Below are 13,539 nucleotides of genomic sequence, written 5' to 3'. Positions count from 1 at the left end.
CATTAACCCTAGCCTTATTAATAATTCGAGGGGCTCAGGAACAGGCAAGTATCATATATAATTTAAGGTTGCTGGTAATTAGAAAATCAGTATCATTTATGCAAATGAGAAAAAAAGGAGACCTAATACTGTTCCTCGCCTACTTTCACAAAAATATGAACTGATGAAACACTTTATTTTAGCCGTTGATGAAGTAGTTTCATTGATAAATTTCTAGTGTGAATAGTTTTCCCAGCTTTCGGTTTTCATTAAAAAATGGGCGTTCCAACGACATTAGTTGTTATTGTGGGAACGGAAGTTGTTTCTCTCATCTTTTTTTTATTATTGTTTCCTATAATTTGCGGTGAGTGAACGCCCCTTAGATCCACGAGTCAGCGTCCTTTGATTGTCCCTCGTCGCACAACAGCGCTGAAGCTGGCAAACTCGAGAAGTATCCAGATTCGAGCAACCCCGACGACATACTTCGTTGGCTTCGTTCATTGTCCATTGCTAAAATCGACGAGAGCAGCTCACATCACTCCGCAGTAGCCCGCAAGTACGCATTTGGGTTAAGATAATTGCAATAAATGAGAGTTCAAACTCTAGTATGGAGAATAACAATGATTAGATGACAAGGTTAGCAATGTGAATGGTATCTGTTCCATTTCCACCATGCTTGTTTTTTCCCAAGAATGAGATAACAATATGAAGGTTGAAGACGAAGATTAAAGATAGACGAGAGTCCTTCAGATAAGTGGGGAATCCCACACTGGACCATATTGCGTAAGCCGACGTGCGAGATATCCGAACGTTGCAGATCGGAAAATTGGCGAGACTCATTTTCCGATTTATCGTCGACTGATGTTTGAGATGTATCGCCACATAAGTAATCAATCTAGTGGGCAATGAAGTGTGTATAGCACATTTGTGACGCTACAGTACAAGACTATACATACAATTATGTGCATGTTAGTATGTATATATATATGCATATATATACATAAATATATATATATATACATATATAATATATATACATACACATGTATAATATATATATATATATATATATATATATATATATATATATACCCTAAACACAGCAATCATCCCGAAGGTCGTTGATGGTAGAGTTCACCCAGTACTAAGCCCGACGGCGTGTGACATTCACACATCAGGGTAGGGGTGCCAGTTCCTTTCCCTGTGCCGGTTATGGTTTCCCAGGAAGACCTGGTACCCAAAAAATCACATAGCTAGGGTGTTTATATATAAAAAATCACATGGCTAGGCTACGTTTATATATATATATGTATATATATATACATATATATAAACATATATATATATATATATATGTATATATGTATGTATATATATATATATATATATATATATATATATATATATATGCGTATAAGCTAGTGATGGGTAGGTTTGATATTCTTAAAACACGCCAGAATTTGTGAACTGACCATCCAGATAAGTAAAATGGAAACAATTTCCATTTTTCACCTTACAGAGGGACTTATTTCAATAAAGAAAAAACATAAGAAAGTGAGGTGCGAAATTTTGCGTGATTGCATCGAACGCAGAAGGTTTCAAATAATCCTCACGGTCGCAAGGTCCCGTTGCTATAGGGCCGTTTTGCTGCGTGAATGATGCACGATCTCGCCTCAAAACCCCTTACGTGAAAGCAACAGAGTCATAATAGGATAGTTTCCTTCCATGTTTTATTATGCCTCAACCCAATAAGCATAGTATCTCAATGATAAATCTGAAACTGTTCCAGCTTTAAGGCGAGAGCAATATTTTTTTTAGAATCAAAGAAGGAATGAAAAAAGAAAATGGAGAACTGCTGCCGTGAGGGAACGTAAAGGGAAATCGAGGATTCTGAGAGGAGGCCGGAATGACAACATTAATGGATCAAATTCATTGGTGCGCCGCAGAGCTTCGGCCTTTTAAACCGTTGAAACGCACCCCAAATATTTTTAATTTCAGCCTTAAAAAATGGAAATTAAAAGATAATGCAACGAAGGTGCTGGCATGCTTTGATTTTTCATATGGTGTCATTTAGAAATTACGCAATCAACTCTACTTGTTCTCGTTCTATTTTAAAGTTTTCCTCCGCTTTCAATAACATTCAAATTTTTCCGCTCATTAACGGGAAAGTTTGAATTCTTTCAACCTATTAACATCCAATTGTCTTTACAAACACAAAACATAGTGTCTCAAGCCAATCGTTCACATGAAAGACTGCAATATATAATCGCTAAGACATGAAAGTTGTGACAGCGGAAGATACGAGACGACTCGCTAGATGTTCCATTGCAGCGCACATTTCAACAGTTCGCAGGGTGAGGAAAGTATAGGAACCACATGCATACTATACCACATCAGGATGCGTAGACTGAGTGTAGGGACGTTTCAACACCAAGATGATGGTGGCTCTAACCCTACCCACCGCCACGCTAGGCCGAAACGTAAGTTACTTTGTTGATAGTTCTCATATATCAATATTTGCAGTTGACTTGTATTGTTTGAAGCACCCTTTTTGCATGTCCTAGGTAAAATGGCAAAAATAACAACTCACCTGGGCAACTGCGTTGAAAGAACTGCACAACGAATGTTCCAGGAGAGGGGAAACTAGCACATACCTTCTGCAATGGTTCATCATTCGTAAGCGACCATTTCTTTCAGCAAATTAAGGTTCAATTGACTCTTCACAGCCCTCTTTTATTGCCTTAGGACTCCCTCCGTCCCCTCCTCCTATGCCACCACGGTACCGCCCAAACTTTTAGTTTCTCCTCGTCAGACCTCGTAGGTGATGCGGTCACCAGTACGAGTAATACAGGCCTGTATGGCCTGCCGAAAGCGGAGACCCAATTCTTCAATATTACCATAATTCAAATAGTGAATATCACCTACGCTGTCCATCCACTTTCCCATCAATTCATCTCCGGCGTTCGCCAAGCATAGAACTAACCCAATCCAACTTCATCTATCTCAAAAAGTCTTTAAGAAAAATATCTCTGGCAATGTTTGGATGCAGGGATTCGGACCGCGTTCAAGTAAAGAAAAAGAAACATCAAAGGCCGACCTTTGGCCTAATAAACGTAGTGGCACAGTCTTGACACGTCACCTTCGCCACCTCTGCTGGCCCATTGCATCGTGTTGCCGCGGGTTGAGACACTTTCTTCCGTGAAGATGAGGAAATGCGCATTTTATGAATGTTTTGTGCCGAGATGTCGCTCGTTAACCTGCAGCGAACCACGAAAATCGTGTCTACCCGTGGCAATTTATGTACGCACGAGCAAAGAAGAAATTTGTGACCATTATAAGAACTATCGGCTAATCAATCGAGATCCTCATTCTTAATCATGTTCAAACCATTTTGACTTCGGTGTCATCAGAACCTAAGTTCTTTAATCGTAAATATAGCAGCTATGTATTTAAGCAGTTTGAGCAGGTTGCAGCAGTTTGTATTTAAGAACTACGTTTAAGTGCATACAATTTCCGTTTCAGTTTGAAGATGGTTCCTGAAAATGCATTTCGTTTAAAAAATCTAACTCCATCATTACATGCATCTCCAAGAGAGACGAATTAAGATTTTCAGACGTTTCTATAACCAACACTGGAGACATTTAAATCGCTGCGGGAACATTTTGTGGAAAAATGACTGGCTATCATTGGAATATATAATGCTCGAATATATAAATTCGAATATATAATATAGTGGGCACAACATTACATTTCTTTTGGATTACCCTGGAAATGGCTTTTCTTCATTCATTCGAAAATTACATTTTCCGTTTTATATGCGTTAAATACATAGAATTTTGAAGTGCTTCATATCCAAAATAAATCAATTCAGTGTTCGCTGATAAGAACTGAGAATATCGGTGAATTAAAGGGAAGTTTTTGTTGGCTCATTGAGGAAATATTTTCTTCGTTTTCCTTCGATCAATTTCTTCCTCCATGGCCTTTTCAGGCAAAACATTAAATTCCAAGAAACTGCGGGAGATGCCGCAACAGTAACTTTTAACGGAGTCATCTGCTAATATGCATTTCAATGCAACGATTTCAGAGATTTTACTTCGTGGCACCACTACGAATGCCCGTGACATTGTATGTACGGTATTTCGTCACATCTTGCTCCTTTAAAGCCCCCACAATTTCTGAGTTCAAGAGGACGCCTCGATAGCTCAACTGGCTCGGGCAATCGGCCGGACATCGAAGGATCCGGGTTCGAATCCCAGTGAAGGCGAACGATTTAAGCACTCTTAAATTGTTGCATCGAAAGGCATTAAATGTATTGGAGTTCCTTGAAATAATTACGTCGTCCAAAAAGTACGCGAATATGTTTGAAAAAAGACTTCGAAATAAGTGTGCCAATGAATGCATTCCTCCTTATCGTTCTCCGAAGCCTTCGAATAGGCATCCCCGCGTCAACCTCGGTGTCCTCACCCACTCTTCGGAATTGTTTTCCTTAAAACACAGAAGCACCCACGAGTCTAGCAAGACGTTGAGGGGTGAGCGAGACAGCAGGGGGGGGAGGGGAACGGCAGCGTGCCTGTGACGTGAACGCCAAAGTGTCTGAAATAAACGCCGAGTCAATCGAAGTAATGCAAACGTATTGAATGAGAAATTTCGTTTATTTTACCAGTGCGATCACTAATTTGGAAATGGTCGCCAGAATATCACAGTCTTGCCGAGATGCAATGCCCGCGTCTGTTCCGCATGTCCATTCGTAAGTCATGCGTGGAGAAGAAATGCGCTGATTGAGTGAGATGGCCACGGATGATCGATCTTCCGCTCCTCTGGCTTCTCCACTTCCGGATGGCTCTTGGGTCGTCGAAATTGAAACAAGGGGTGTGGTGTGTTCGGCTGCCAAAGACCCTACGCCTTCCCCTTTTGGCCTAAAATCTTGATGGAGAACGAAAGACCCTTGGAGAAGACCGATTCAAGGTGAATGGTGACGTTGGTGCTGCCTAGGGTGCCCACTGCGATGTTGGCTGTAGCTTCCAGCTCAGGTTTCTGTAACGATAGGAGTGAGGCGTTAGTAATGCATTAACACGGGTATCCTCCTCCCTCTGAAGTACGACTGAACACTAGCGTTGCCTGACTGAACGCTGAACATTAAATTTTCCCTGAGGGGCAAAATAGCAAATAAAAATTTAAGATTAATGGAAAGGATACTTTGGAATTGTGTACAAGAGTGTATGGGATCCTCATGAAGTAGACTTAATTTTGGAGGCAGATCGAGTGCCACGCAAAGCAGCTGGGTTTGTTCAAAGTTGTTGTGAAAAGGGCAGCAGTGTCACGACACTATTGGAAAAATTACGATAGTAGACAATAGTTTACCGGAGGCTAAAATACAATTTATGTTTGCTGCAGAAATTTGAGGTTAATAAATTACAGGCCCCGACTCACAATAGTAGGTCATATCACCAACGTAAAATCAGGGAGATTTATTGTAGATACGGATATATTTAAAATTTCGTCTTTCCTTGATTCATTAGAGATCAAATTAGATATGATAGATTTCGCATGGAAGGTAACTAGAATTGGTAGTGCATATCTTTGACGATATCCTGCACGTTTCTCTCTGCATGTTATTTTTTTATTTGATTGACCCATCTCTTTAACACTTCTATGGAATTATTTGAATATACGCATCCTGTTATTGAAATTTGCTGCATTAAAGTACTTTCTTTCGAGTTAATAATTATTTTTGAGTGCATGAACAAATTATTATTTGTACGGCTTGCGGGTTATTGTGCAAATGTAGAATGATGGTCACTTCAGACTAAATATGGACAAGCTAATCAAAGGAAAAATTTAAAATGTACCATAAGCAGAATAATATTTGTACATGTGTGTGTGTGTTTGTGTACACACATATATATATACACAGATATATGTGTATATATATACATATATATATATATATATTTATATATATATATATATATATATATATATATGTGTGTATATATATATATTTATATATACACATATATCTGTGTATACATATATATATATATATATATATATATATATATATATATATATATATATATATATATATATATATGTGTGTGTATATATATATATATTTATATATACACATATATCTGTGTATACATATATATATATATATGTGTGTGTGTGTGTGTGTATATATACACATATATCTGTGAATACATATATATATATGTGTGTGTGTGTGAGTTGGGGTGGATCGCGGTAGTCCAGGGGGTAGAACGTTGGAATACTGATCTCGGGTTCGGATCCCCGGGCAAGTCTCTGGGCACCTGCAGCTCCACCCAAGCTATGTAATTTTTCGGGTACCAGATCTTCCTAGGAAACCATAACTAGCACAGGGAAAGGAACTGGGCCCCCTACCTTGATGTGTGAATTTTACTCGCCGTATAGGGCTTAGTACTGGGTGAACTCTACCATCACCTACTAAACCGACCTTCGGGTTGATTATTGTGTTTATGGTATAAATATAACTACATAAAAACACTGATATAGCTTTTTAAAACATAGAAATACAAAGAAAGGACACTCATATAAATAGTTTCGACGTTTCGACGGCACGGCCGAGTCGATCACGGCATCAGAACACGGCCGTCGACATTAATTATCATTCTGATGGTGATGGCCGTGCCGTCGAAACGTCAAAACTACATATGCGACCTTTCTTTGAGTTTCTATGTCTTAAAAATCTATATGCGTGTGTGTACCGTGGAGCGTAATGGATACATAGGAAAGTGATATGCACGTACATATAAGAGAAAACTGGAGGGGTAGGTCTTCATCGATTAGGACCAAAAGAAATAATCGCAATGAAATACTCATCAACTGTGAATAATTTGCTATATTTAAAGCTTGGATTTTCAGATTCGAATGTCATTTTATGCATGTAATTAATAAAACCATTAATATTTTTAATATTTAATTCATGTTGTTTCAAAAAGGCATGAAGCAGTTACAAGAAACATCGTGACGCATTCCATGGAATCAACAACACAGTTAAGTAAGTAAAGCAAAACAAAGAATGCAAACTTGAGAAATATCTAAATTATGGAAAATAGGCAAAGAGACACAAGGAGACGTTTAGAAATGAGAAGGATAGAGAGTTTTTTTAGAATAACATCCACATTCTAATGAACAAATATGAGAAACGGTCAGATGAATCGAATCGCACTTCACAGATAAACACGAATAGTTGGTAAGTGCAAGAGAACAAAAAAAAACCTCCAGTTGAGAGAAACATATGTCGACCACGCAAGAGATGATCCGATGTCCTTGTCATATGAAGAACGACAGGAAGATCTCTCTTCGGAGAAGAAGACATTTCATTTTTGTTCCACTATAAACATAAATTGGCTTGGAATATATGTCATCATGACGAACGTAGACACCTGAAGACATCTGAGGGAGTTCTTTCAAATTCTGCTTCCCGGCTAATTCTACGATTCAAGTGGTCGTTTATTCGCGCAATACTGACCAAAAGAACTTTTTAAGACAGCACAGCTATAAAAAAACAGTCGGGAAAAAACTTATCCTGTCTTTGCCTACCACTGGGCATGGCAATGATTGGGTGTATTTTACCTTGTCAAAGGTTTGCCCATGAGATAGAGGAAAGGTTTTTGGATGAAAGAATGATCAAATTAAAGCGATGCCAAATTTTCAAAGGCCAAGGAATTATCAAAGCGTAAGAAATTGAGGAAGGGAAGGTTTGTGAGGCCGCAATCAGGCAACGTTTGATTAATATACTGATTAATTAAAATCCCACGCGATATGAACTGAATAAGCTTTTAGTTCTTTCCCAAAGAGTGGTCGAGTAATCAGATGTTCAGGGTGCTTCGCTGACAAGAGTTTGTTGCACGAGATGTCGCACATTTCGTGCAAATTAAAAATGAAATGCATGTAAAGAGAAAATGAAATCAGGGGTGAATATGACCGTTGCATATCAAGAAGTGTGAAACGAAAAACCAGTCATAATACTCGTTCGGTTAAAAGAAAAGTACAATACGTGTAAAGAGCAGGTAAGGTCCGATGAAAAATCTTGAAGTGGCTGGCATTCAAACCTTGACATCATTCAAAGTCTCCCTCGTGGTCCATCCATCATTTTCCGCAGCCGCTACCACCTTGTAGCCTTTCAATATTTAATTTTTCCACCCCGAAGAGGAGTTTATCCTAAAACGGGGTTTCCGTATTGTTATGTTATGTTTCAATCATGTATTTTATGCATTTCTTGTACGCTGTCTCTATACGGAAATAAAGACCTATAAAACTAAAATAACTAAACTAACCATCCATCATTCGGTGCACACCATTAGCAAGCACTTCCCGTCGAGATGTCTCACGCTGATTGGATGAGGGTCGTACGGCAGCTTCCTAAACCCAAGCCAGATTTGGCGACCTCTTCCCTTCGACTATTCACGAGAGCCTCGCTGACAACACCATGTCACGGAGCTATCAACGCTTGTACATTAAGTATCGGTATTAATTTTTTCCCAACGTGTGCGTGAAGTGCTGAATTCAGACTGTTAGTTAAGTGTACGCATGATCGCAGATTGTACTGGCATTGATAATATGACAGTGCACACACCATTGTCACTGAAAATTTGGCGATGCAAAAGATCTGCGCTTAACTTATCCTTCCGAAGGCCTTTGGACGGACGACCAAAAGAGCAGAGTCGAGTTGCTTGCGAAGACCTTCTGCAACGGCCTCGCGACGATTCCCCAACCCCATTACAGTATAGATACCTTGCAATCAGACTTGGCAACAGCAGGCTATTTTTTGATCCCAAATAGTGAAATAATCCCTCAAAGGACACCACCACCATTGGACCATAAGTGCCGTCAAAGAAGCTTGCGCGCGTACCCTTAAGGACCTTCCGGAATCCGCCAACCAGGGAGCCTTCGATTCGTAGATAAACCGCTTTGACAAGACTGTGAGTTCGACGCTCAAGGGATGTACTCTGAGAGTTTCGAGGCATTGCAGCAATATCTGATATGAATCTATTTTTCTGAAACTTTTTCCGATATTGTTTATAGAAACCTTGTACTATTACTTGTTGTAGCCCATGATCCCTTCGATAGCTCCTCTTGGTCTGCGCTTCGTGAGGTAGTCCTGAAGTATTCGACGGGTACCAACTATGGCCCTGGAGTTGGTCATCTCCGCCGTTGAGTCAGATCTTATCGCTTCCCGTAATTTTGCGATGTCCACAGAAAACCACACAAGGGTCCCTCCTATCTCGTTAAGATATACATATACTCCGAGAACAACATCCATTATCCACGGCGCAGCATGGGGTATTGCAATTGAGTAGTCTTCCTCGTTCCTTCTTGCAGCTGCCGAAGTTCCGCATCGAAACCATGCCACCCAATGCCGAAAGGGAAAAAAGGGGTTACTCACCAAGTCCTTCACGAGGATGCAGTTGATGACATTATTCTCCGGCTCGCCCTCCGGTGGGAAGACAACATCGAGGCTGGCCAAGCCCAGGTAGTGACCTTCGTCAGAGATCTGCATAAAGCTCAGGACCTTGTCACCGGGCTGAGAACGAAAGGAAGTCACAAAAGATTAGTAGATAAGTTAACACTTCGATTACCAAGATGCCAGTTTTTAATGGTAGGATAGTCGTGTCTATTCGAGCGCATATTCCAGTCACCATAGCCAAATATCGTCTAAACTGTATTTTCCCTAGCAGGAGAAAATTGATTCATATTCAGAGAAACAGTAAGATTATAATACACCATTTAGAAGTAATCATAAATGTTAATATGTTCATGCTTTATTCATAATAAGCGACTCTATCAATTCCTATTTTGTGCCATGGAGGGAGAATTATTCAGGTAGTAACACATGCCGTGATACTTTAAGTACGATAACATTACACGTTAAATTTTCGAAAAATTTTTCAATGTAATGCACTTGCGTCATTTTAATAAAATCAAAACGTGTGATATTTTGATTCGATTATTATTTTATCGAGGTTTCTAAAGAATATTGAATTTTGAATATATGTTTTCGGCTGAAAGGAAGAATTTGGTCATAAAATTTCGGTCCAATAGTCCTTAAAAGTTCGTTTCCTTCATAGAAATGATGAGGTATGTCAGTTAGTTTGGTTCTTAGTACATTTTTTTAAAGTTTTTGAATGACAGTTTTTTTATCCGTAAAAGTTTATTTCTAGTTCCAGTATTTAATAGTAGGAATAATAAAAAGTTTCCAAAATAGGAATTAGAGATCACATATCTGCTCAAATTCACCTTTAAAATACTAAATGTTCAACTTCTATAAAGATATGATATATGCCTTGATATTTTTCCAACAGTATAGTAGGTATTTATGAAGCACTTGGAGTGGTGTGTCTCTATTTTAACGAGATGTTTTGCGTGAGGAATTCAAATTTTATTATTAAATTGAAGTGTATTTTATAAAAAGTCTGTCCCGTAGTTGAGATGATTATTTAGATGGAAAAGAGGAGGAAATGGATGAATTTCAGCACGGGATTATGGAGAAGGAAGTACCTTCCTTTTAAATTGATTGCATCCCCTCTTTAAGCATTTAAACCTCCTCCTAGCAATGCCATTGGAAGAACAGACTCTCCGTAAGACTCCCGTATTATTATGACATAGGCATCGGCCACCGATTGGTTCGGGCGAAAGCAACAATTTCAATGTAGTTCGCCAGGTGTTACCTCAATCGTCGCCTTCGACGTACTGAACGTCCTACAAGTTTAAATAATTATGAATTCTATAGTTTTCGGCCCAACTTGATGAAACTTTATGATTAAAAGTGAATAATAATAACTTTGTGAGTTCCATCTTACAAAGTCTTCTTAGTCCATCAAAATATAAATCAGTGGAACCCACAAAGTTATTGTTATTCACTTTTTAAAAGATTTTATATTCCAGCAAACTTATTTTGCAAATTAAAAATTTATGACCAACTCTTTATGGAACAGTCTCTTAGGAATACTTATCTCGCGATTGTCTCCTACTTACACGCTCAAGTTGTTCCGGAAACTAGTAATATTCTTTGCCATGAGTCTCCTCGACCACATTCTTGCAGATGACTTCCCCCAATAAAAGATTCCCTCTCTCTTAAAATATTTCCTTTTTTGTCATGTCCGTTTGGTCATATGATAAGTTCCTTCTTTCTATCAGCATTAACAAACCAGCGAGGCACACATTTTACACACACGACTATTACCAGAGCATCAAATCCTCATTCATAACTTACTTGTTTCAAAACCTATCTTTCGCACCTCATTCGCCCAATACACGCTCCACAATCAACATCTCTGATCTTTTAATAAAAACACTCCTCAAGTACCCTTAACAATGCACTTGGTCGACATTTATGCTTATCCTGGTGCACGCGGTGCTCGCCATTTGGATACCTTGGAGGCGCAGAAGGTCACGTCCTGCTTGGGCTGCTTGCTGACATCCTCTCCTTCGATCGTTCCTCCCGATGCGACCGACAGCACCACCAAGAAGGCACTCAACGCAACCAGTCGGAACATCATGGACTCGGTGGGACTCTGGGATTTCAGTTCTCAACGTTGACAAGCGTTCTACCTCTCTTGTTACCATGTATATATACACACAAACACACACGCTAATCATGGCAAAGGTTTCGTCATGACGTCCAACCCAGATAGAGCAGGCATTCATCTCCTTATCTCCTCATTTCATTGACACTAATTCCTTTTATCATGCATCACGAAGTGTGGGACACCCTCCTCGCCTACCGGAGGGTGTCCCAAATGTCTCTCCTTGGATATCCGCGGTACTTTTTCAGTGACTCTTGGACTTGGACTCCCTCTTGGAATCAATTCGTCACCGATTACCCGTGAAATTTTAATGCATCAAATATATTGTCTTCCACTTCACGAAAAAGAAGTTGGAGATAAAAAAAAAGATAACTTCAGGACAAAAGGCGATTTTAATAAAAAAACACTTCTAAGTGGGAAAAGAAGAATGTTCAAACCAGTTTCACCACCATTAGAAATTAGTAATAATTGCTTGTAATTGTTACTGTAAGTGACCAGGCGGCGGCATTCATATCAAGTATTCTATATTTTTTATCTCTTTCAGGAGAAAATGTCCGATCCCCTTAATTGTTACTCGTGGCAAATTGATACTCGATGACGTCTCGTGATTTAACCGTCGCGCAATTTGTTTGCCTCGTAAGTTTTGAACAAAGCGTAGGATTGAATAAACATGTTTCGCGATTCACTCAGGACGTTTGTTTCCGAGGATTATTTTCCGTTTGAAATTCTCGGCGTTTCGCGATTCCCATTACAGGGTGTGCACGGGGGCTAATGACATCTTTAAATCAGCGGGACTATTTTTTCTCCCGGGAGAAATTAGACGTTCTTGTAGTCGACATGCGAAGGATGGCTGAAAACTAATACACATATACTGGTGGACTACAAACCAAAAGACCTTCAGAAGCACTCCTGGTGGCTTGTGGAAGTAACATTCCCCCTCAACACGCATGCGCAGGTTTGAAGTCGTCACATTCATCCAGTGTATTTTGAGAATCCGAAGATTTTACCCTTGAAACATCATATAGTATGGCTTAAACATCCTGTAACTTGTATCTTTTGAAAGTATGTCCTTTGTGCGACTGCTGTTTCATTAAATATACATTTAATGAGTAAAGTTCAAGTTTTCATGCACCCTGACCCCTCTATCGAAAAAGTGATCATGCTCCCATTTACATCGAAGGTTTTTAAATCTCTTTGTGCAGGTGCGTCGAGAGCCGGTCATTTTTCACACCCTCAAGTGTTACTCATAGCCATTATTAATTACTTTCCAATAAATCACAGCCTCTGCGAGTACAAAATTATCAAGACGTAATAGTGCCCTGAGTGGCTCTACTTTTTCAAATTCATCTTAAATGAAAATCCATACTAAAAGTATGTTGTACCCTTTCATAGATTTTTATCATGAGGTGCAACGCGTTTTTTTAAGAAAATTTGCACCTGATGATGCCGCAAGTCGGTGAAACGCGTTGCTCCTTGTAATGAAAATCTGTGGAAAGATACAAAGTCTTGTTAGTATGGATAATAAATACTACCACGAAGTGAAGCCTGGAACAGTGGAATACATCAAATGTAAACGTTTTGCTTTCTTCATGAAACAAAATCCTATTATTCATTTAAGTCAATTAAAGTATGTGGGTCGCGGTAGTCTAGTGGGTAGAGCGTTGGGCTGCTGTTCCCGGGTTCGATTCCCGGGCAAGGCACTCTGGACACCTAAAGCTCCATCCAAGCTATGTAATTTTTCGGGTACCAGATATTCCTGGGAAACCATAACCGGCACAGGGAAAGGAACTGGCCTCCCTACCCTTATGTGTGAATTTCACACGCCGTATAGGGGGCTTAGTACTGGGTGAACTCTACCATCACCTACCAAACCGACCTTCGGGTTGATTACTGTGTTTATGGTTTTTTTTAATTATAGTATTTTAGTATTTGGGCGAAATTTAGGCTCTATAGTGTCTTCTCCCAACTAATCCCTGTTAGGGTGGTC

At 39.4% G+C, this 13,539-nt stretch overlaps 1 protein-coding gene across 1 annotated transcript; it reads right to left on the bottom strand.

Moving 5' to 3' along the window:
• Positions 1-4,875: 4,875 nt before the first annotated feature.
• On the bottom strand, positions 4,876-11,522 carry LOC139696891 (uncharacterized). The gene is made up of 3 exons (XM_071595771.1): positions 11,400-11,522; positions 9,413-9,550; positions 4,876-5,013 (listed from the first exon to the last, which is right to left on the bottom strand). Exons 1-3 carry the CDS (start codon positions 11,520-11,522, stop codon positions 4,876-4,878), a joined length of 399 nt encoding a protein of 132 aa, XP_071451872.1.
• Between the last annotated feature and the right edge of the window lie 2,017 nt (positions 11,523-13,539).

Source organism: Hetaerina americana, unplaced genomic scaffold (assembly GCF_022747635.1).
Source record: "Hetaerina americana unplaced genomic scaffold, ioHetAmer1.1.p SCAF_7, whole genome shotgun sequence".
NCBI lineage: Eukaryota > Metazoa > Arthropoda > Insecta > Odonata > Calopterygidae > Hetaerina > Hetaerina americana.
Note: the sequence above shows the minus strand (reverse complement) of the source record. Positions and strands in the feature narration are given on the sequence as shown.